At 35.3% G+C, this 26,450-nt stretch overlaps 1 protein-coding gene across 4 annotated transcripts in view; it reads right to left on the reverse strand.

The window, feature by feature from the left end:
- The window catches only part of CNTN1 (contactin 1), a 363,960-nt gene that overhangs the window by 26,743 nt on the left and 310,767 nt on the right, over positions 1-26,450 (reverse strand). For all 4 annotated transcript variants that reach the window (XM_019452463.2, XM_019452461.2, XM_053895743.1 and 1 more), the window contains 3 exons: positions 20,981-21,167; positions 18,374-18,486; positions 17,399-17,555 (listed from right to left, as the gene is read on the reverse strand). In XM_019452463.2, coding sequence (XP_019308008.2) covers positions 17,399-17,555; positions 18,374-18,486; positions 20,981-21,167 — 457 coding nt within the window. The remainder of the gene's footprint in view (positions 1-17,398; positions 17,556-18,373; positions 18,487-20,980; positions 21,168-26,450) is intronic.

Consider the following 26,450-nt stretch of genomic DNA (forward strand, 5'->3'; position numbering starts at 1 on the left):
TCCCCCTTAAAGATGGGAACTATTGCTAAATGCTTGTAGGCTGATGCAAAAAAAAATTGAATAGAGAAAAATAAAATTATCATGCAGAAGAGAAAAGAAAGAATGGCTGAAGCAATACCCTTGCATTAACAAGAGGTGTTGGAATCTGTCTCATATGTGGAGAGTGGACCTTGAGTAAGAAAGAACACCGAGTTCCTTCAGGGTATTAGGAGGGAAAGTATGGCACATGGTTAGATGTTGGCTGCTCCTGACTTCTTCCATTTTCTCAGAAAAACAAAAGAAGTTATTGACAAAAGAGGAAGATAGGAAAGATATGTTGGAAACTGAAGGAAGGAGAAGTGCAAAAGAGTTGTCAAGAAGAGGATAAGAATGAACGTATGAGGAAAATCTAGTGGAATGGCCCAGCAGGACTGTGGTCCCGCTTAAAGTGAGTTGTCATGAATTCAAGGTGGTGTAACTAGTCTTAATGTTGGGTATTTTTCTTTAGCCACCTTTAGCTTTGAGAATGTAAACATAGATATAAGTGAACAGTTGGACTTAATCCATGAAATATCAAGTGAGTATGTGAAGTAAGAGAAGTAAAGATATGTGTGGGGATTCTATAAAAAGGAGTAATTATAATCTGTGGCTGTGGGAATTAAGGTAGATATGAAGAAATTGAGAAAGAAACAGAAAAAGTGATAAGATCAATGGCTTATGGTTTCTTGTGGGTCAAAAATTTTGGAAGTCAGAGTACTAAAAGATGAGAGGAAAGATAGGTGGTGGTCAGAGACTAGACTCTTTGATATTATAAAAACAGCAATAATAAGGTGGGAATGGAACCACAGGAAGGACAACATAAATGAGCAGTGTTTCAAGTGAGAGGATAGGGTAATGTATGGATTATCTATATGCATATTGAAATCAACAAAAGGTATGACAGAAATAGTTTTGGAGACATTTACAGTGATCTGGGCTTGTAACTCCTCAAGGAATGAATAGAAATGATCCAGGGAATTGGTAAAAAAAAAAAAAAAAAAAAAAAAAAAAAAAAAAAAAAAAAAAAAAAAAAAAAACTTCAAAAAGGGAAAATGAATGAGAGGAACAAATGCTATGAGATTCCAAGCAGGGTGTTTTGGACAAGAAAGGAGAATACTACCGAAGCAGCGACAAGAAGCAAGGACAACTACCCTGCCGCCAGGCCCAGTGTCCACGGTGTCTGAACAGACTGCAGGAGAAGCAATGTCATTGGGTAGAGCAAGGTTTCAGATGAATTAAGGGGAAGGAAATATTCAGTGAAGAGATGGACACTACAGGAGACTTTGCTGATGACTGACTATGAATTCCAGAGGTCAGAGTGAGAGGTTTTAAGAGTTATGTATGGATAGAAATGGAATCATAAAAGGAGCACCCAGAACTCCTTAATCAGGGACTCCTGGGCTACTTTTGGTTAGTGTAGTAAATGAGACCTATGGGAATGCTTAGACCTGAGGGTCTCCAGGCAGATAGTGTTGGGGGTAAATTTTGGGCATGGGAATGGACAGGGAGATCTTGGCAGGAGCTATTCAGGCACATAGTACAACAGAAATTTGTATTTAATCATAGTTTGGCTTGGCCACGTGAGGAGCATAAAGGGAGAATGAGGCAAACTATAGATAAGGTAGTGGTTTTAATTACAGGCCATGGAATGCTGCAAATAATGCTTTCACATACATTAAATATAATATCTAGAATTAAAGGAAAAAACAATTATATTGAGATACATTTATAGAAATATCAAGAAAGCAAATATATGTTTATTAGCACAATAAAATTTTATGTGCACATCAAATAATAAGAACAAAAGTTAGGTCTAATAAATGCCATATTTTTGAAGCAGTAATACTGCAACAGCTGAAATATTATATGAGAATATCTGCAATTGTTATTGGTGACAGTAATTTGTTACTTCAATTCATATTTCAAGGAATAATACATTTGACTTAGCAATTAGTGAAAGTTACCATGTCATTTTTTCTCATTAAATTTTCAATGACCACTCATCTTTTTGTTTTTGTTTTTTTTCAATGTTTTATGTATTATTTTTGACAGAGAGAGAGGGAGCAGGGGAAGGACAGAGTAAGAGGTAGACAGAGGATTTGAAGTAGGTTCTATGCTGACAGTAGTGAGCCCAATGCAATGCTCAAACCCACGAACCATGAGGTCATGACCTGAGCTAAAGTTGGACGCTCAACCTACTGATCCACCAAGGCAGCCCATGGGGACCACTCATGTTCTAGTTCACATTTAGGTCTGTGAACCCCTGTCTCCATTGTGATCAGAAGCAGGTTACTGAGGCAGGGCAGGAAGACAAGATCATCAAGAAAGAGGAATTGAAAGTCCAGGGCATTGGAAGGATCATCCACACAGATGTTCATATCCAAAGAATTCACAACTTTTGGGCACATCTACTTTGAAGCAGCCCCTGTGGATTGAGTCTCCTTAAGCTACTCCTCTGTAATCTACAACATCCTTCACTCTTCCAGCTTCTAATGGCCATGTGACCAAGGGTGTTAATTTGCAGGGCCTGAAGCTGTAGGTTACTGAAGAAAGACAACTGGCGGGAGAAATACATACTTTTGTAATATGTTCTAAACGATTTATTTCCTCTTGGTCTGGCTCATTTTGCAGAAGGTGTCTGTAAAAAGTGCCTCTGGAATGTCTTTTGCTTCACTGAATTGCTTTCATACTGTGAATAATCTACTGAGGGGCTGACTTCTAGCCTTACCTAACTTTGGGAAGGACTTTGAGACCCAAACATTCCTTTCATAAATCACTAAAGCTGGTCCCTAAAGTAGTATTAAATGGACCATTTTAATATGTTGATATATCACTTTCCAGTTTAAGTGTTTCATATTCCTTCTTATTATAGCATTAAAGGTTTCCAGTTCTATTTGTGAGAAATTTCCAGGGATTCAGTTTTAACAATGACAAACTCATTTTCTTTTCTAAGTAGTTTTAAAATTTGTGTTACTGTGGGCAAATATCAAAACTACAGAGTGAAAATTTAAAGTCAACTCTCTTTCTCAGCACAGATAATTATCTTTATATTTTCCTGAAAGGGTTACAAATTTCAACATAGCCTATAATGTTTCAAAGGAAATTAATTTTGAAATGGTGTTTTGATGGTTGATGTATATGTCAAAGATAACATAATTATTTTAATTCACTTATTTGTTGCTCTTATTTAAGGAGAAAATATAAAGCAACATCCTATGATTTGAGGGGGTGTACATATATCCTAATATTTCTTCCTTAGGATTATAGAATATTTTCACTCCATTTCTGTATAGAGAATAGAGAATCTTACTGTAATTTTTATGCCACTAATGTACCAACATTCATAAATGTGCAAAATTGAGCTTACTAATAATTAAAATTATACATATAAGACATGCCATTGCAAAAGATTATTCATTTTCTCATGATCAATGTATTGACACAAAAAATTTGTTGGAACTTTATATTCCACAGAGTTTGGGATTATGAAAACAAGATGAAAATAGAGAACTATTTAATAAAACTGGAATTTTGCTGATACCCCAAATTCAGAAAAGTTCATCTTTGAATAAAGATATCTCCCTTAGTACAACTGCTTCATTTTCTGAAACTTCTTCTGTGTAATTACATTCTTCAAAACTGATAAATTCCTTTAATTTACAACTCCTTTTTTGAGAACACTTACTTTATGTAGGAGTCCCTAACCATGCTAGGTTCCATTAGCAATGTTCTTTTCAGATTCTAACCTCCTAGTTCAACTTTTTAAATTTAGAAAACATCACCAAATGCAGTCTTTGAGGGGAAGGGATTGTCTCATAGGTTTGAGTATTGCAGAATATATAATCTAAACTATAAAACAAAGCAAAAATAGTTACAATTTTCCTACAGCAGTAATTACTTAAACTCTTCCTTGAACATTTCTGTTTACCCATCCAAATATTCTTTAACAGTTACTGACTTTAGATCGGACTTCTCTCAGTTTATGGACATAATCCTTGGTAACTTGTTCAACATTATTAATCCTTGTTTTAATCTAAAAATTCACATGTGATTACCATTCCTTATTATCTCAGTAAAAATAATCCTGCCTAAATTGTCTATTTTTGAAACTAACTTTGTATCTTTCCTATAACTTTTTGTCCTTCTGTTGCACTTTTATGAAGCTGCTCTTTGACCCAGTTTTCCCTTCTTCATTTTTCTATATCCTCATTTATTTTAGTTATTTACCTCATTATTCATCTTGTTATCTAACTTTTAATATTAAGTAGAAATCTTTTTCTGTTTCCTTGCCAATATACTCTCCAGTTTTTGCTCAGATGTTCACTCCTTGAAGAAATTTTCACCATCCCCATCTGAATCAAATCTTGATCACTTTGAGCATTCGTGGAAATGCCATTTTACTAGTTTAGTAAAACCAATTTGAGACAATATGGAAAAGATTTTCAGAGAGTCTCTGGTAAAGGTCCTTCATTTAAGATGGAGCTTTGACAGAGACATACCCCTTCTTCCTTGGACATTATAGAGTCTGCGTGCACTAATTCCTAGCTTTGCTACAGCCATACTATAACCACAGAGAGAATCAGCCTTAAATACACCTGGTTCTGAGACCCCTCTGGTGGAGATGTAAGATGCTGGGAGGGAATGGCCTTGATTACATTTTTGAGACACTGATTTCACTAAGGCCTAATAGCCACCTATTTCTTAAGCAATTTAGAGTTGAGGGTTTGTTATAGACAGCTGAAAATATTTTAATAGATACAATCTCTCTGCTCAGCTACTTAAATTATTCAACTAAAAGCAATGAATCCTTGTTTCCCTTATCTCCTACTACATTAACCATGCAAGTTGCCAACTTTGGGTGATGTCAACAACCATCTGCTTTCTCTGTATCCAGGCTGGTATGAATTGCAGATAGTTATATAATTATGCCACTTGGTTCTCTGACAAATTTGTTATTTGACCTCAGCTGGTCTCTCAGTTTTGCTAGATGATTCTTTTCCTTTTTTTTTTTTTTTTTTTAAATCTATCTCCATCTGGATGACTGATGGACATAGCATGAACTAGCACATCAAAATTTGAGCTCTTCCTCCTTTTCTCCAGTCATCTATTTTTAGTAGATGATTCTGTTGGCCATTTCAGTAGATGATTCTGTTGCCTAATCTAAATTCTTAGAGTCATGCCAAATCCTCTTTCACATCCCTTATCAAATCATCAGAACATATTGTTGGGTCTTCTTCCAAATAAATCCTGACTGTACTTCTCACTTCTACTATGACCACACTAGTCAAAGCTAATTTCATCTCTAGCTTAGACTGTCACCTTTTGGTTTGTAACCACTCTCCCTGTTTCTAGAGATTCACAGTGATTTCTGGTCCACCATTTATGAGATTTCTACTTCCTTCCAAAGAACAGATAAAATAAGACTTGTAAAATATACATCTGATCATGCCATTTCCCATCTTAAAATGCTTCAATGGCTTCTCATCACATTTAGAGTAAAATCCAGTCTTTAACCAGGACCTGTAAACCTTGTTATGATTCAGGTTCCAACTACTTCTCCACCATAATTGTGTCTACTCTCCCCACGCCTTGCTCAGTCCCAGTAACACTGGTCTCCTTGCTGTTCCTTGAACAGCCAAAGGCACTCCTAGAATAAGGCTTTATATTGTTCGAATAGGAATACTTTTCCTCCAGATAACCACATGGACCTTTCCCTCACCTCATATGGTTCTCTTTTCCAGTGTTATCTCATCAGATCAAGCTGTTCCTCCCACTCATTGAAAATGTAGGTCCTAGCTATCTTCCATCACTCTTTACCTACCTTCTTCTGGTTTACTTTCTTCTTCAGGTATTATCACTATCTGTTGTTATATGTTGACTGATTGATCTTGCCTCCTCTCTTTAGAATGTAAGCTCTGGGAGGTTGGCTTAGAGAAAGAAATAAGACCTTCACCCACAGTATTTTATGGAAGATTTTCTCTTGAAATTACCAGAAATTACCAGTAACTTTGTTATGGGATGAATTTTGTCCCTTCAAATTCCCATGTTGAGGCCCTAACCCTCAGTACCTCAGAATGTGACTGTATTCAGAGATAGTCTTTAAAGAGGTAATTAAGTTAAAATAAGGTCATTAGGGTCAGCTCTAATCCAATATGACTGGTTTTCTTATAAGAAGAAAAACTCAGGACACAACATACAGAGGGAAGACCCCATGAAGATAGGGGGAAGACAGCTGTCTATAATCCAAGGAAGCCAACCCTGCTGACATTTTGACCTCAGACTTCCAGCCTTCAGAGCTGTGAGAAAGTGAACTATTGTTTAAACCACTCAGTCTGTGGAACTTTGTTATGGTAGCTCTAGCAAGGTAATAGACACCTCTAAAATGTCAGATTCAATAAACTTTCTTATTCGTCAACTTTGTCAATCCTCTTTTAACTTCTACAACTTTGAAATAAATTATGTAAATTAGTACTTTTAAAAATATAATTTAACAAAAACAACAACAACAACAACAGAGCACTTGCATACTTAACAGCCAGGCAAAGAAATAACATTGTCACCATCCTATAAGCCCCTTCCTGATTGCCCTCTGCCCCCTCACAAGGCAACATGGTACTGAATTTTGTGTTAAGCATTTTTCTCTTTTGGGGGAAAGTTTTACATGTCACTTACATACCTCTTTAAACATTGCTTCATTATTTTCTGCTTTTGGATTTCATAGAAGTGGACTTAAATCATATCTATTATTCTATAGCTTGTTTGTATGCACTAAATATTTGAAGGTTTTTAAGATGAGAATTCATTATTTTGCACATAAATGAACCATATTGATCTAACATTAATGACTTTGAAATGCAAACTTGAAAAAATATTTGCTACAAATAGGGTATGAAAATGCTAATTACATTGCTTTACAAAATGAGCATAAAATTTTAAGGAAAATTATTAATGTTAAACAGAGAAAAAAACATAAACAGAACTTCTTAGAAATAAAAATATAAGTAGCTATTAAACATATTATTCACCTCAATAGTAATTAAAAATAATAAAAATTATGAGATATTTTTGCCCAATTAACCAAGAATTTTTGAATACTGAAATGCTAGTAAAAATTGTTTAATGATAAAATATAGGCATTACTGTTTAGATAGCAATTTGGCAATTATCAAATATTTGCCAAGTGTTTGAAAGGTTCTGCCTTCTAATCCAGTATTCTACTTGGAGAATCTTTTCTAAAAAATAAGAAATTTTGAAAAAAAGATTTATATACAATGTTGTCCATTATGATGTTATTATAACACTGTAAAAGAAAATACAGAGGGGCGCCTGGGTGGCTCAGTTGGTTGAGCGTCCAACTTTGGCTCACGTCATGATCTCGCGGTCTGTGAGTTCGAGCCCCACGTTGGGCTCTGTACTGACAGCTCAGAGCCTAGAGCCAGCTTCAGATTCTGTGTCTCCCTCTCTCTCTGCCCCTCCCCCACTCATGCTCTGTCTCTCTCTGTCTCAGAAACAAACATCAAAAAAAATTAAAAAGACAATATACAGAATAACTAAATATAGTTGCCACATTGTTATCTGTGATTGTTGGTGATCAAGTGATATTAATCATTATTTTCTATATCTTAGGTAAGTCTCCCTTTTAGATATATTTATAATGCAGCCCCGATAGCTACGGGTTTTCTCGCCCTATATTTTTAATAGTGTTTCTAATACGGATTTCTATATCATGAAATCAATTTATAAGTTAAGAGCAATTTTACTTCTTTTCTCTAATTTCATTTAACATATCCTAAAAAGCCAGGTTTGGCTGGGTTTTTCTTGTCAGTTTTTTTTTTTTTAATTTTTTTTTTTTAACGTTTATTTTTGAGACAGTGAGAGACAGAGCATGAACAGGGGAGGGGCAGAGAGAGAGGGAGACACAGAATCTGAAACAGGCTCCAGGCTCTGAGCAGTCAGCACAGAGCCCGATGCGGGGCTCGAACTCACGGACCGTGAGATCATGACCTGAGCCAAAGTCGGAAGCTTAACCGACGGAGCCACCCAGGTGCCCCTTTCTTGTCAGTTTTGATGGTTATCATGCAAAGCTACTTAGTTTTGGAGAAAGTGTGCTACATTTTTTCTTGGATTTGCAGCAGCATTTCTGGTGGTCATTATGTCCTTCTGCCTATCCCTGGGATAAAAACGTGAGAACTACATTCCTAGATGCTCTTGCCAATGAGAGGCACAGAGAAGGGGTGGGATGTGGAAGGGCCCAGAAAAGCAGAAGCCCCTGCTGCTTTTGCAGCAGTGGGCAGGGCTCTGGGCCTCGATGGTGCCCAAGGTTCCAGTGGTGCCAGTGCCCTCACAGCTTCTCCTGTGGTTCCCTCACTTGGGAGCTGCAGGCAGATGGACCACCAACAGGGGCTCCTTTCCACTGCAATTTCTTATTTTTCTTAAAGCCAGCAGACATTCTAACAACTCTTATAAAAGGTTTTATTTTCTGTTTAAGAATCTAATTCAATACCTGATTAAAATATCCAGAGATGTTTCATCTTTCCTCAAAGATGAAACCTCTTTCACTGAAAGAAGACAGAAAAGAAAGAACTTCATAGAAAGCTATGGGTTGATCCTATGAGGTAGATTTTATCAGAAACTAGTTCAACTACTATAGGATTGATCAGAGATCCATAATCTATTGATTAAGGTTATTGATAAGTCTAAGGGCTGCTTGTAAAATGGGTGAACTGGCTCCCCATCACAGATAGTGTTTGAACTGAGGTTGAGAGAGAAAAAGCCATGAATGTCCTGCAGAGAATTCCAATGCTTGGAAAAGAGTCAAACAAGATGATGTAGACATTTCCCTCCAGCAACTTTATGAATCTTTTTTGCTATTCTTATCTTTTTTATCACTAAATTTCACATATTTTGATAATTCGTACAGAAAACCTTCTAAAGTGTAAATTTTCTCCCTCTGAAGCATATATAATGTCTCCGTACACATTCTTTAATCATTTGTCCTAGAAAAGGTCTTGTAGTTTGCTTTGCATCTCAGAGGAGTAACAGACTTGTTATCTTATAAAATGATTCTTTCTGGAAGGGAATCTACCTACGCTGATGGGCTTTCAGACTTGCTCTCTTCTTTACCAACTCCCCTTTGCTCCACATCAATATACTGTCTACACTACAACAAAAATGGTCTTTGATCAGGTTGCATCACTCATCTCTGAAAACACGCTGATATTCCCCCCAGAATAAAGTGCGGACTCCTGATGGAAGGCTTCAAGGATGGGGCGATGGGAGTTGGAATAAGCGAAAAAATGGTCTGAAATGAGTCTGAGATGCAGTCAAGGCCAGGCCTTTCACGGTGTTTTCCCCTATGCTGTCTCCAGCACAACCCCCACTGCTACTCACCAGTCACCCTGGCCTCCTTTCAGCTTCTTGAACATGGCGGGCTCTTTCCTGCACTCCCTGCACCTGTGACTCTCATTCCTACTTTTGTGGTATGGCTAGTTCCTTTCCTTTAAATTTCATACCAGACATCACCTAGTTAGGGCTTGACCTGATCATCCTATTCAAACCAGTTCTACTTCCTTTATTCTCTAAATTAGCCACTGATTTTTTTCTTATAAATCCTTAAACCTACATAAAAATGGATTTTATTTTTGGTGTTAGTCCTTTATTCTCCTGATAACCTCTAGAATGCAAGCTTCAGGAGGGCTTGTTAATTATTGTAACCAATAACAAAGTAGAATGCCTGACACATTGTAGGTGTATGGTAGATGTATATTAAATGAATCAATTTTCTGGAGAACAAAAGTATTATGAAAATATGTAATGTTTTAATACTAAGTTTTATTTATCAAAGGAAAAAATTATTTGCACATTCTAATACTAAAGTACAGCCTCATAGACTAAGACCATCCTTCATAAACTAAAATTATTTTGGTCGTAAGTAAATCTTGGAGGATTATTTTTAATTTTTCTTTCTATTCTTATAATGCATTCCACTGGGGAGTTTCCCAACTAAATTATTTCTAAGTCTAAATAAATGAAGAAAATAATATATTTGGACTCTTGTGTTAACTTTCTAGTAGCTAAAAGAAACCTTGGAGAAGATCCAGGAAAACCCGAGTTAGTTTAGATGCAGAAGTGCTATCTTGAAGTCAAATGCAGAGACACACAAAATATTATTTTGTTCAGATAGTTTTCCCTCCATTTCATGATTGTTATGAAAGTAGGAGTGTTATGTACAGCTGGGATGTCAGAAAAGGTTTTAAGTGGATAGTCATAATTCAAAGTTAGTGAAAGGAATCTATACTTTAGAGGTAATTAAAAATTTCTTAATGCTTTATTTATTTTTGAGACAGAGAGAAAGAGAGATAGAGAATGAGTGGGGGAGGGGCAGAGAGAGAGGGAGACAGAATCTGAAGCAGGGTCCAGGCTCTGAGCTGTAACCACAGAGCCCAATGAGGGGCTCAAACCCACGAACCATGAGATCATGACCTGAACCAAAATTGGATGCTCAACCTACTGAGTCACCCAGGCACTCCAAGGTAATTTAAAATGTAAGCTGTTTGTCAGCCTAGAAATACAAAGGCTGGATTGGTCCACTTGAACTCTCAAATTGATCCCACACAGAACTTAGCAAAGGAAGACAAACTATTTGGCTACTTCAAAATAGTTGGAGAGATAGCCTTTCCTAAATAATAATATTTGATTATGCCATAATCACAAATACAAGCTTTTAAAGTTATGATGATGAACTTATAAGAATGGCATTCAACTCTCATATGACATACCATTCCAATTTCTCATCTTAGTATATAATTTATTCATGGCAATCTATTTGTCCCAAATAATACAGGACATTTACAACATTACAGATTTGGGGGGGGGGTCACTAAATTATATAGTAGCCTATCATTAAAGAAGGCAAGATACAGTAATTCTAAGCCCATCATGTATACTACCCTCTCCTCCTGTTATATGGACTACTGTACAAGATTAGATGCTCAAAATAATTTTGGCTTTTGAAATGCTTACACTGAAAAAGTGATGAAATCAATATAACATTTTAATTTCATAATGTATGAATTAAATCTAAACATCCCAACTACCTTCTTGTTCCTTTTACAATGTACTAATAACTTAGGTAGTAGAGAAGGCGGCATGTGAGTAACAGAGTTAACATCTAAAGATTGTATCTAGAGAACAGTTTCCTGGTCCTTCCTCTGCTGCTAGTGGAAAGATAAGGACAAAGTGAGAAAACAAAATGCGTTTTTCATCAGTGTTTAAGTCAGTGGCTTTGGTTATATAGTTTAACTTAGTAACTTAGGAGTTGCCAAAAGTAGTAGGTTAAATTTTGAGTTTGCATCATCTATGGCAACATCAGAATAAACTACAGATTTATTAGGAGATACAAAATCAACAAGATGAATATACAGCAACTTTAAATCAAATGGAAAAGATGTCTTGTTCTTTTAGAACCTACCCTAGACCTGACTGACCACTGCCCTCTTTCCAGGACAGACCATTATCATCTTCTAATCATTCTATAATGATAACCTTATAATTCTACTCCTTAAATCTTTCTTCTCTACTATATACATTTTCCACAACCACCAAAGTGATTTTTCAAGTATAAACAACTGATCCTGTTATTCCTACCTCCTTGAAGCTTTCAAATGATTATGGATTGCCCTTAGGAAGAAGTCTGGCCTCTAAAATGCCCTTAAAAGTCTTCTTTGATTTGACTAAGGTATCTTTTACTAAAACTAAAAAGAAAAATAAAAGCTCAAAATATGCACATTCACACATAAATAAGGAAATACGTACTTCTCTGTGGATATTTATTTATGGCCACAGATCCTTGATAATCTATATTCTAAAATTTATAGTGAATATGTAACAAGCCAAACTAGCTTATTAAAATTTACATTCAAAGTATTTTGTAACTATTAGCACATTCTTAATTTAACTACTAATGATGTACAAAAACAAAAGATTCTTAAGAGACAATAGAGAATTTCTTAGAGATAGTACATTCGTGATGAAACATTTGTGGTGTTACATTTGCCTAGATGTGAACTGTAAACATCTAATGGGGAATAATGTATTAAGACAGCAGTACCAGTGCTCAGGTCAGAGAGAAGCAGAGATGCAAGTTACCATGTCAAATAAATTTTCTAGACTATCTCTCATATGAAGTCTTAAGCTTTGTAAGAACCAAACTGTGAATTAGCACATGGCATAATACAAACCATGTGCCTAAGGGAGAGAAGTGTATCAACATTCTGGAAATATAAATCATAATTTAAGTTATCCAAGTTATTCTTATAACTAAATTTTACTCTACGCAGAAATAGTAACTTCATTTAGCAGTTATTTGTTAAAACCCTGTTTTGTGCCAGATGTGTCCCCGAAGTACTGGGGATTCAAAGGTTGAAGAAGTCAGATAAGAGCTTGTTCCCATGGAGATTTACATTCAAGTAAGGATGGAGATAGATGATAAACAGCATAAATTAATACATGAAGTAATTTTGAGTAGTTATAAATATTATTAATAAAATAAAAGAGTGATGTGATAAGATATAGAAGAAGAGTAGGGGGCTATCTTAAATTGGTGGTCATACAAGTCTCCTCTGAGGAGGTGACATCCGAGCAGAAACAAAAATGACAAAAATGAACCTGCCATGCCAAGATTCAGAGAATTCAGGCAGCAGCAGGAACAAGTACAGATGTTTCAAAGTAAGGATAACATTGAATGTATGTTCACGAAGAGAAAGAAGGTCATGGAACAAAGATGAAATCACTTAATCGAGATAAGAGAGTTTGGCCAGATTATTATAAAGCACTACAGGCCATGGTAAGGAATTTAGATTTTATCCTGTGGGAAGTCTTTTTAAAAGGAGAGTTGCATGATTTGATTTAAGTATAAAAAGATCCCTCTGGCAGCTGCATAGGGAATGGACTGTACAAGGCCAAAACTGGAAGCCAAGAAAATTGTTAAAATCACAGTAGGGCCATCAAGGGGTGATAGTGATGTGGAAGAGGAGGGATATGAGATATATATGTATATATATATAAGATATGAGATATATATATACATATATAATATATGTACATAATATATTGTATATAATATATATGTATATATATACATATATATGTATATATATGTATATATATACATATATATGTATATATATGTATATAATATACATGTATATGTATATATATGTATATAATATATATGTATATAATATACATGTATATACATATATATGTATATATATGTATATAATATATATGTATATATGTATATATATGTATATATGTATGTATATGTATCTATATGTATATATATGTATATAATATATATAGTATATATTATATATAATGTATATAATATATATACTATATATGTATATATATATACTATATATATATAGTATATATATAGTGTATATATATATATTATATATATATAGTATATATATAGTGTATATATATATATATATACATATATATATAGTATATATATAGTATATATATATATATACACATATATAGTAGCACATTTTAAATATATGAACTGTGGGGGCACCTGGTGGTTCAGTTGGTTGAGTATCTGACTGTGACTCAGGTCATGATCTCATGGTTCATGAGTTCAAGCCCCACATCAGGCTCTGTGCTGATAGATCCACTGTCCCCTCTTGCTCTGCCCTGACCTCGCTCACACTCTCACTCTCTCTCTCTCTCTCTCTCTCTCTCTCTCAAAAATAAACATTAGAAAAAAAATATATATATATATATGAACTATGCCTGGACATAATGTAGGCATTTCATGTATATTTCTTGAATGAATAAATAAATGAATGAATACATGAATAGCATAATGCTTATATAAACATTAAAACATAGCAATGTACTCTATTCCTGACATCATATTTTAGTCATGAGAACAGAAACAAAGGAAAGTATGAGGAGTCTTTTACATTCACAAGAAAGCCTAAAATTTTCATTTGCATTCACATGCTTCTTTCATTTCAAATAAGGTAAACAATTTGCAAATGAATCTAACTTAAAGAAGAAAATTTTAGAATGGGACGACCCACCAAACTTCTGACATTTCCTAATGTTAGTTGTGGAGTTTCTTCATAGAGTCATGGCTAGAATAAGAAATAAATAATAGAAATTCTGCCTTAATAAGAACATTGCCCGTTAGTTGGCAGAAAAAGGAAATTATTCACTTGAGGTTTCTAAAAATAGCTTGCTCTGTGCCTTCTGTACGCGGGCTGTTCACACTAGTGTCAGAGTGTGCCCGTGGTGGGCAGCATGGGGTCTCTGCCACCTCCCAAGAACCCATTGTTAATTGTTTAGAAAACTGATGAGCAAGTGGTTAAAAATACTGTTATTAAAATTGAAATTATTTAAATTTCTTAAGTAAATGAGGAAGTTTAAAACAAGGTAGTAAATTCTCAAAACTCATCACTTCCTAATTCCTCACTGCATTTTTAATAATAGTCTTTGAATGTTTATTTATTTTTGAGAGAGACAGAACACAAATGGAGGGGAGGGAGCAGAGAGAGAGGGAGACATGATCTGAAGCGGGGTACAGGCTCTGAGTGTCAGTACAGAGCCCGACAGGGGGGATCAAACTCACTGACTCTGAGATCATGACCTGAGCTGAAGTCAGACGCTGAACGGACTGAGTCACCCAGGCGCCCCTGTTCTGGCATTACAAAAAAATTTTTTCAGTTTGTTTTGAGAGAAAGAGAGAGAGAGAGAGAGAGAGAGAGAGAGAGAGAGAGAGAGAGAGAATCTTAAGCAGGCTTTGTGCACAGAGCCCAATGTGGGGCTCAAACCCACAAACCGTGAGATCATGACCTGAGCCAAAACTCAAGTTGGATGCTTAACCGACTGAGCTACCCACGTGCCCTATTTTACTGCATTTTAATATCATCAATGCTCTTGAGGTTATTCCTCTGCATCTGTGTGGTGGCTACCACCACATATGCATAATGGTGTGCTGCTCAGCATTTCATCGTAGCTCCACATTTAGTGATGTCATGTGGGAAGTTTGAAATCAGACATGACAGAAATATTTACACCACAGAAATTAGCAAAGTATAAAAGCCAGGGCTTCTCCTCACCTTAAGACAGTCTGCTGTTTTAACATCTACCTGCACATCACTAGTTATCACCATGCTGAGGCTTACTGTCACTGCTACGGCATCTCCAGCTACAAACTTCTGTAGTTTCAACCCCAGAAGCTGGGTTTTGCTTCACATCAGCGATGAAAAATGAAGGGTAAGGAAATAAAGAGAGCAGCAGTGGGGTATGGCAGGCTTCTTAACAAGGAAGGTTGGTTTTCAAATCGATTTACAGGGTTCTTTTGCACTTTACTACCCTCAAAATAAAGTGCTCATTTCCCTCTGATTTCCTTTGTGGAACAGCCCTGCTGAGTGTGAAACCACTCAAAGTGTGTGCTAGCAAAGTTCAGAAATTAGAAAATGTTTTAAAAATAAAAACATGCCATCTTCTCCTATCATTAGTAATGACTAAAAGGAAAACTAATGTTGGGGCAATGCAATGGGAAATGCACTCATATACAATGACAACAGGAAACTAAATAAATATATTTTAATTTGGCAACATAAAAGTAAAATACTTTATTAAATTATTTCAATTTAACCCGCAGAAAGATTAATTTATAAAAATGTATTCAAAATAGAATTATTTATTATAGTGGAAACCAAAATGGATAGATACACTCTTATACATTTGAGAGAATATTGTGTATAATTTTAAGTGAAATTTAAAACATTTTGAATGACATGGGGACTGTTTGTGTAACATGATTCATAAAAGTAGGATATACCATTATACATTCAACAGAAGCAAAAATGCAAAATTATATATAAATGTAAATACAAATAAATATAAATATATAAATAATATATAATTTATAAGATATTATATATTGTAAATATATTATATATAATATATAATAATTATATAATTTATATAAAATATAAATATATAAATATATATATACACACACACACATACACACATACTGAACACTAATTGTAGCTAATTTAGAGTGTTTGGAATATGACTATTTTTTCTTTCAAATTTTGGCAATTTACAAATTTTCTAAAGACACACTATAATAATGTCTAAACTAAAAAAAAAAATCAACATAAGTTAAATGCATGAGAAAACCTATTTAAACAATTTGCAAATAAATCCAAACTTAAATGAGAAAATTCTAGAATGGCACTATTCACCAAATACATTAATCTATTTAGCTATAAATTATCATTTTTTTTCTAAATCAGTGATCCCTGTCCTTTAATTTAGCATCTTGCAGTGTTTCAGAGACTCATAAAGCTCTCAAATTAACATCATTTAATTCATTATAATTAATCTACAGCATGCAGGATGAGAAAAAAGTATCAAAATTTAAATAATAGTGTTCTACAAGTCCACACAAGAGATGAAGTCACTGCCTCAAGTATTTATTTTGGATTACCCAGTGCTGTGAGAAATACAGTTTGCAGAATAAGGGACACATACGCTGAGACACAGAGAGAGATAGTAAAGGAAGGAGCTCCCATCTAGTTAGTGTCTTTCTATTTTATTACTATACTAATATACATAGGACAAAGAAAAAGAGTTAGAAAAGTATTAATAGTAGTCCAGTGAATTTCTTTATTTTTTTTTTTTTTTAATGTTTATTTATTTTTGAGACAGAGACAGACAGAACATGAACCGGGAGGGTCAGAGAGAGAGGGAGACACAGAATCTGAAACAGGCTCCAGGCTCTGAGCTGCCAGCACATAGCCCGACGCAGGGCTCGAACTCATGAGCTATGAGATCATGACCTGAGCCAAAGTCGCAGGCTCAACTGACTGAGCCACCCAGGCACCCCGTGAATTTCTTTTTGATAAAAGTTCGGATGTTAGTATTTAATGGTCCATTATTACGTAAAATTTTAATGCACTGTGGTATTTCTTTCCATTGAACTATAGTTGACATACAATGTTACAGGTGTACAACATAGTGATGCAACAAGTCTAGATGTAATGCTAGGCTCACGTAAGTGTGGCTACCATCTGTTACCACACAATGCTATTACCATACCTGCATTATGGTACTTGAATTATGCTTTGTCACCCAGATAGTAATCAAAAAGTATGCAGTATGTTGCAAAGTTACTTTTGTGACTTATAAGGGAAGAAATGCCAAGTTTCAGGACATCCTTGACAATTCAGATTTCCTTAGGAAAACACTGATACTGGTGTGCATACCAATCCTACCTTTACTCTTGAGAATCCATATGGCCTACAAATATACAAGTAATTAATGGAAATGTCTTAAATGACTGGCTTACCTGAAATTTTGACTTGAGACACTACTCCATCTCCTCCATCACTGTGTGCACGAACCTCTACAACATACTCTCCATCCCTGGGGATTGGAACTTCTATGGAGTGTTTATGAGTTGAATACAGCTTGCCATCATGCTGGCCATCGGGTCTATAGAGAACCTGAAAAAGTCCCAAAATATGTATATTTAATAAAGTGGTAATAATGAGCCAATGCCAAAACACTAAAACCAAAATAAAAATGCTTAGACTTTTACTAATAAAAAAAATCCCAGGAAGCTGTTTAATACTAGCTAGAAAAAAATTATGTTATTTTTAATTCACAGAAATTGATTTTCACCTATTATTTTAGGGTGATCCAAGAGAAAATGCCTTAAGCATCTGACTTTTTTTTTTCTGACCTAACATAGAGGCAAAAATGTGTGTGTGTGTGTGTGTGTGTGTGTGTGTGTGTGTGTGTGTGTGTGTGTGTGTTTTATGGAATAGGTATAAAAATGATGGGCTCTTTGAACATTTTGAAGTAGTCTTAAAACATTGCTCAGAATTAAATTTTTTAATATTATTCCCAAAGTCTGGTATCCAATAAAAAAAGTGTGATAGAATATATGGAAATAATCTTTTTTTGGTTCATTATGGTATGCAACTCAATATACCCAAGTTTACTGTGTGCCAGGCAACGCTATCTTAATCATTGCCAAACAAAAATGGATTTATGCACTGATTACTTTAACAACTCTATTCTTTAAAGCAGTTATTGTACCTATCTTGCTCACTTGACATAGAATTTTCATAGAATTCACTGAAGATCTTTTCTCATTTCAAAATTTATCACAGTACGATGTCATCTGATTCCGCTATAAAGCTAGAATAAGAAAGCTGAAAGGGTTTTGGTGAAATAAACATCAGTCAAGTCCAAACATCAATCACTCTTTATAGGAATAAAGCCTGTGTGGGGGAAAACCCAGTAATCTTTTACATACCTTATATCCTGTCACTGTAGATTCATTTGATAGTGCTACCACATGATCCCAGGTGATTATATAGCGTGAACCAGATCTTATGGAACTGATGATCCTTGGGGGCTGGCTCGGAGCTGTGGAAAGTAATAATATGCAAGTGACAGACACCGTATCCAACCTGAGTTCTGCAAACTGCCTTGAGTCAGTGATGATAATGATGTGACAACAACAGCTAATTTTGATGAGTGCTTACTACATAACAGGCACTATACTAAGCACTTTATATCCATGGTTCATTTAATGTACCCTTGACCCTGTGAGGTAGGTAATATAACTATCTTTTATTCTCTTCTCCTTGTTCTTTACTTGGGTTTCTTTCTCCACCAGGCTTTTGTAAACTGCTGCTTTTAAAGCCATCAATTATCTCCAGTTGGCCAAATAATGTTATGTTTTACTCTTTTCAGACTTAATATCTTTGTAGCATTCTACAGAATTGACCTTCTAACCCTTTTCTGAATCTCATTCTTTTCTTAAATTCATGATCTCTTAACATCCAGGTGTCCTTCTACCTCTCCGGATGCTCCTTCTCATTAACCATCCTGTGCCAGCTCCTGTCCTCTGCCTAATTTATAGATGTTGGCATGACCTAGGACTTGATCCTGAGCACCCTTCTCTGATCTATGAATCTTTCCTAAATTATATATCTGGGTGTATGGCTTTAAGAAGTCAAAATTTTATTTCAGGTGTATGCTTTCTCTTGGCCTCTAGACATATGTGTCCAATTGCCTGTATTAGAATGTATACAAGACTTCTCAAATGTAATCAAGATGGAACATTTGCCATGTTCTCCCAAATCTGCGTCTCTATGGGTCTTTCCCATCTTTGGCAAATGATACAACTGAATCCTCAGTTTCTGAATCAAAAGTACAGTACTCAGTCTTCCATTCGATCCATGCCAACATCCAAATCAGCACCAAGTTGTCAACTCTTTCTGTAGAAAATTTTCCACTTCTCTTTATATCCATTGTCACTTAGTTCTGGCCATCATCACTTCTCTCTTTGACATCTAAAACCGTCCCCTAATTGGTTCTTTTGTTTTTACCCCTACTCCACCACCACCCATTGTCCATCCAGAAGCCAGAATGATTTTTTTCAAGCATAAGTTAACTATCCCTCTCTGCCTTAAAATTTCCCAATGGCTCTCAACAGACTTAGAAAAAACTCTAATCCCTAGCAGGACCTACAACTACAAGACTCTTCATATTTCAACACCAGCACACTTCCTCCTTCTCACTTCCAGCCTACATCCTTGCCCAACTGGCCTTTCTACACTTATGGCATACCGAACTATTCCCACCCTTAGGCTTTACCCTAATTACTTTCTCTACCTGAAATAGTCCCCTCCCTGCCAGTTGTCATAGTGGGTCCTTCTTACGATTCATATATTGATATATATATATATATATATATATATATATATATATATATATATATGACTCAAATGGCATCTTATCAAAGAAGCTTTTCTTGACCACTCAATTGGAATTCATTTCCATCCATGTCACTTTCTATTTTATTATGTTTATTCATTTTATTGCCCTGTCATCTGATATTATCATTCATATTGATTTGTCAGTTCTTTGTTTTGTTTTGTTTTGTTTTCATGTCCTTCCATTAGGTTGTAAATCTTCTAAGAAGAGGCTCTGGGTCTGGTTTGATCCCTCTGTATTCTCAATGGCTAGAACAGAGATAGTAGACACATAGCATACTTCTGATGAATAAATGGAAAAAAAGAACAAAGGAATGGATGCTGCTCTTACAAATTAGAATACTAAGGCTTAAAGGTGGGAGGTAATTTGTCTACTGGCACACATTCAGTAAGTGGAAAATACATATCTGAAGCCCATGGCTGATACCAAAGTCTGGTATCCTATCACCATGTTCAGTTACCTTTCCCCAAGTGAATTTTATAAATTTCCAAACACCAGTAGTATTCATGTCTTTAAATTCTTGCAAATCTCTCTAGAATCTTGAATATAAATTCTATTCTTCTATATATTCAACGTGGGTTCAAGAAGGAGATATCAAAGTGAACCCAGGGAGCTGAGAACGATTAGAAGACTTAAGCAGGATGGGCTGTCTTGTTGTATAAACAACAAGAACATATGGTAATAAGAGATGAAACATAATGCTACAACATTTACCTCACATTTGCACTATGCAGTGATGAAGGTTTATATAAAAAAAGTATAGAAAAGAAACAATTTTAATTTTCTCATGCTATATGCTATTTATGCAGTTCTATAAAAACAATGTTAAAAATAGTAACAGAGAATACAAATTGATTATCTAGTGATACAAAATTTACAAATGGAGGTTCTGTAATATTATTTCTGTAGTGGAACATTAAATGGGTGAAGTCATCCTCCACATGTTTTCATCACCTACAATAACTAACAATGATTTTTTGTTTGTTTTTGTCTTAAACCTTGGATGGCTGTAAAAGATAAAATTTAAAATGGAATGTGCTAAGGACTGCTAGGTAGTAAATTTCTCTCAAATGTAACTTGCATCATGACCGAATGGATTGGTAGTTTTTGATGAGTCTAAATGCAAATGTTGACTCACGTGCTTTCTTGGTGAAGGTCTCAATCATGTCACTGGGAGGCCCACACCCTGCGCTATTGCAGGCCCTGACTTCCACAAAGTACTGGGTGTCGGGCAGAAGGTTCTCCAGCCTGGCCGAGTACTCTTGGCTGGTGACTTGAACTCTGTGTGCAGCTGCTTCTTTGTCATGGGCAGCCCAATACCGAATCTGCAAACATTCAAATTGAGGACGATGTTGTCATGATTCAGTGGTGAAAATTCTTTTCACTTGGCTCTGACACCTATGATGTTGGCTGAGTGTCATATACTCAAATGTTACTTAATGCTACTTATACTTCTATTGGTCTTAGAATATGGCAAGGCACATAACATAGATCTATTAAAGATGTCAAAGAAATCAAGGGCTCACCTCATGGCCTGAATTAGTATCACTCTAACAACAACAACAACAACAACAACAAAAGATGAAGAAGAAGAAACCAAAAACCTCTTCATATGATTTACCTTCAAAATATAACACTGGTTTCTGTTTGGACGTATTTCCACAATAATTTTTATCATTTATTTACTGTTTTATTTCTGTTTGTATAATATCAAATGTGTCATGGGTCATTGCTAAAACAGTTTGACAGGAAATACAACTTTGTTTTATAAAAAGTTATTATATGGCCTAGAACATGCGAGTGTAATAAGTTTCTGCTATTTCATTTTAGAAATATGTATGAAAAATTATTCCCTTTGAAGCTATATTTTTGCCAGCTATCAAAGAAATGGGCTTAAGAGTTTAATTAGTTGAGGAAATTATTTATTATGAAAATCAATTTATTTTTAAAAATGTTATCCATGTTGTGATTAGAAATGATTACTTGTGGGGCACCTGGGTGGCTCAGTCCGTTAAGCGTCTAAATTCGGTTCAGGTCATGATCTCAGGGTTCATGAGTTCAAGCTCCCCCCCCCCCCGCCCAAGCTCTGTGCTGACAGCTCAGAGCCTGGAGCCTGATTCAGATTCTGTGTCTCCCTCTCTCTCTGCCCCTCTCCCACTCACACTTTGTCTCTCTCTCTCTCTCAAAAATAAACATTAGTTAAAAAAAATGATTACTTGTACCAACCAATGTACCAATGACACTCTTCCTTGTCTCTTAAAGTTTAAGTAAAATTGGAAATTATAATTTCCATCCTTCTAATGAGAATATTTTATTGGTTAGAAATTCCTGTATCTAAGGTAAAAATAAAAAGCAAATTTCCTTATAAATGTGTTGATATTTTATATATTTTAGATTCCCTGGCCATAAAATAAATGAAAATTTAATTTCACAATTAAGCAAAGTGCCTAGACAATAGTATCTAATATTTATATAATCTTGAATAATTCATTTACACAAATCAAATGAAACCATTATAAAATGGAACTAGATGGTTCCAATTCACTTGGTAACAAAGTAAGGTTTATAAGTAGAATGATCACATTTCAGAACAAAGCCTAGTTACTAAGTTGCTAATTTGTTTCCTTTGCAATGTTTTTATTTTGTTTTCTAGTACTCATTTTTCTCATGTCAGCAATACTTTTTCTAATGGTTTTGATAGGATCTCCTTGGCATTTCCTGTCATCTGACCAGAAGGATGGCCTCAGAACCAAGGAACTAGAATTGTACCCAGTGTCTCCAGAGGCAGATCTCAGTTGGCAGACAAAAGACCTGCTAAGGGGAGGAGCCTCCTCGAGAAGATGTTTCCAGATTCTGAAAGGGTTCAGGCAGTGAGTACATTCATCTGGGAGGACAATGGCCTACATTTTAGTGGGCACTTGAATTAGATAATGCATAAGGCCTCCTTCTAATGCTTGACTAAAGAGAAATAAAATGAAAATTTATATTCTAATGAAATGCCAAGAACCCGAGTAGGATCATCTGTGTACATTATCTTCATAATAAATCTAGAATGTTTTATAGCAATCAAAACTGAAATCTATGAGGTTGATGCATTTTTATATGTATGCTTGTTGACTGAGATGTGGACCACATTTTAAAATCTTCATTCAATTTTAACAACTTTTCTATCATCCAGTTTAAAGAAGAGAAACTTTTTAACCAGATAGATATCAAAAAGGTAATTTCTAAAAGACAGACACTATGAGGAATTAAAGTGACAAAATTTTTCTGCCTTCTCACTCAAATTTCCATGAGGCATTTTGGCAATACAAAAGAAAAGAGCTTTCCTTAATTTACTATTTGCACCTATATCTAAAATGACAAATGAATTTATTCATCTAATTTTAGCAGGGATCTGTGGTGGTCAGTCTCCATTAAAATTCACAATAGGGGTGACTGGGTGGTTCAGTCAATGAAGTGTCTGACTTCCACTCAGGTCATGATCTCATGGTTCGTGAATTCAACTCCTGCACCGGGCTCTGTGCAGACAGCTTAGAGTCTGGAGCGTGCTTTGGATTCTGTGTCTCCCTCTCTCTCTCTGCCCTCCCTGACTCGTGCTCTATCTCTCTTTCTCAAAAATAAATAAACATTAAAAAAAAATAAGTCACAATAAATTAAAGCAATGATTTAGCTATGCCTTTTTAACCAGGGAGCAGAAAGAATTATTGAGAGTGCCAAATAGTCCTTGATTTCCTTGTTTTAGAACAGGAGAGTTGTTTGAACTTTTCACAGTATAGTTAATCTTTACAAATGAAAGCATCTGAGACAAAATGATTTAATTTAATAATCTCTTTAAAGTATATGTTTACATATAACTTACAATGTTTTCAAAGTATACTAAAATAAATAGTAGATAGATATATGTAATGTATGACATCATCTTTTTTTCTCTCAACTAGCCACTGGCCATGCACGTCATTTCCAAACAGATAATAAATTTGGGCTGTTGCATCTTGATCATCTCACTGAGTTTCTCAATGTGGTGAAGCACTGACATTAATTTATGAGCAAATCGCTTGGAGTGAAGGGTGCAACCTGTAGTCATGGAACAGAACAAATGTGTTGCTTTTGATTAATCACTAGGGAGACCAGAAGAGAGCCTGAATGAATTAGTGGAAAGGGATTATCACTACTGGAAAATACATACGCACATACATACATATACTAGGTCCTGAATCATGGATAGTAAACCATAAATTCATCTTCATACGCTGCATTAATATATAATGCATTTCTTTTTAATGCTGTGGCATTATACACTTTTCACTCTTTCTCTACATGTTTCCATAATTCCCATAGCATCTTTTGTCTCTCATAAACCTATCATAGTGCTTATTAGGCAATTATGACTAATTAGACTGCCTCATGACTTGTCTTTTTCCACTTAAACTAGATTATAAGCTCTTTGATGACAGGGTATTTACTATTTATTTTCAACACTATGGGCACAGGGCTACATTTGATGTATGATACTCTTTCATTCATTGAACAAATATTTATCAGGTACCCACTTTGTCCCACTTACTGTGCAAGGTGCTGGGAGTGCAGTGAACCCAGGCATACATGTTCTTTGCCATCATAGATCTTATTAAAAAAATGAAGGCATACATGTTCTTTGCCATCATAGATCTTATTAAAAAAATGAAGGAATCAAAATGTATAACTTCACATAAAATCCCTAATATCTTTGAGGGAGAGATCTAAGTATATCATTTTGCCCAAAGAATACTTACTCTTTACAAAAGTATTAGGAAGCTAAAAAGAAAAAAGCCTTAGCAGAAGAGTATCACACTTTCCATAAATTGTGTGCTACATTAATAATACTTTTGTACAATGACAATATAGTTATATTCCTTCTCAGAAAAATTTAAGAAATTTGCAGGGAAAATGGCTTTTTTAAAACCTCATTTTCTCCAAAGGGGTTTAGAAAAAAGGAATGGATGTTACAATTATGGAAGTGCCTGAAGATATTTAGCACTTTTGAAAATTGGGTTTGCTCCATTTTATTATTTTCAACTTCAGTAAACTTTTTTCTTAAGTTTATTTAGGTATTTTGACTGAGAGAGAGAGAGAGAGAGAGAGAGAGAGAGAGAGAGAGAGAGAGAACATGGAAGAGGAAGAAAGAGAGAGACAGAGGGAGAGAGAGAATCCCAAACAGGCTCGTGGATGTAGGGCTTGATCTCCCGAACCAGGAGATCATGACCTGAGCTGAAATCAAGAGTTGGAGTCAGATCCTTAACTGACTGAGCCACTCAGGCAGGTGCCCCTTCAGTAACCTTTTGTATCAGACTTCTAAGTTCTGTCCTTTCAGTTCTGAATTTGCTGGAAAAAAAAAAATCATAATCATGTGACAAGTGAAGATTCTTTTGTAAAAGATTTAATACAGTATTTAGGAGAAACGGTTAATATGGTCATTTAAGTGAAAAAATAAGACTCTGACAAAAAAAGCTCAATCTCTAAAAATATACAATAACTATATTATCCAAATCTTAGACTCCTTTGATTATTAGAATATTCTATGGGAAAGGAATAGCAAAAATATAAATCATTCCAATCTGTATTCTTACACCTTTTGGGAGCTATTCAAAATTCTTTTATTCCAGCCACTGGTGCAGGGACCAACCAATTCTATGGAGGCTTCACTTAGGTACTTCTCCTAAGCATGACCAGTAAGCATTTCACCCATGCTAGTGCTGCTGGCCTCGCACTCCCAGTCCCAGGATGTCTTTGATGCTGCAATGTGAAACTTGTCCCACAGTCCACGGAAGTGGGAGAGGAGGTGATGCTGATGGGGCCACCCTTAACCAGTCGGGGGCAGCAGTGGATGAATGCTCCCCCTTTTATCCCAGGTAGGGCAATTCTAAGCCACATTCTAAAGGTCCTCAAAGATCCCAAGAGATGGAGCACCAGTTGCCAACAGGGTTTGCCAAAAAGATATGCATCTTTCTATCCAAGCTTCCCCTTTTCCTCTTCACTCTGTTTTTCCTCATTTTTTGCTCTCCAGGATCATATTAAAACAAATGGATCAACAACAGCAACAACAAAAACACTACCTTCTCCCACACCTGTGTGTCAGACTTTGCTTTGGGGAGATCAAGATCCAAAATAAGAAAATGAAGTACTTCCTAAATATCAGTACTTCCTAAATATGCTCACTATAATCAATTAACCTTTAAAAAACTTGAGAAAATATTTTAAAAAACTGAGATTACTCAGGATTGATAATCTTTTAAGATAATTGTAAAACTGATTATTTGCATTAATCTCTAATTCACTTGTTAAGAGATTTTGCATTCATTATTCCTGATAGCATATTATGCTTGTTTACATTAAGTTAAGTGGGTGTTGTACCTGCTGGGTGAACAAACTAAGTCTTTTGTGGATTCTGGGCAGGAGTTCAAAGCTCTAATACACCTTTCCTACACTGCAGAAAAACTTGTACCATTAAGGTTAGGAGTGGGGAGCTCTTTAACTAGGCAAGAGGAAAAAATAAGTAGAACTTAAACACTCTACTGAGATACATTTTAAAACCACAAGGGAAGAGATTATTTTTAAACTCAACTGCT

The sequence above is a fragment of the Panthera pardus genome, unplaced genomic scaffold (assembly GCF_024362965.1).
Source record: "Panthera pardus isolate Hobbes unplaced genomic scaffold, ASM2436296v1 HiC_scaffold_6, whole genome shotgun sequence".
NCBI lineage: Eukaryota > Metazoa > Chordata > Mammalia > Carnivora > Felidae > Panthera > Panthera pardus.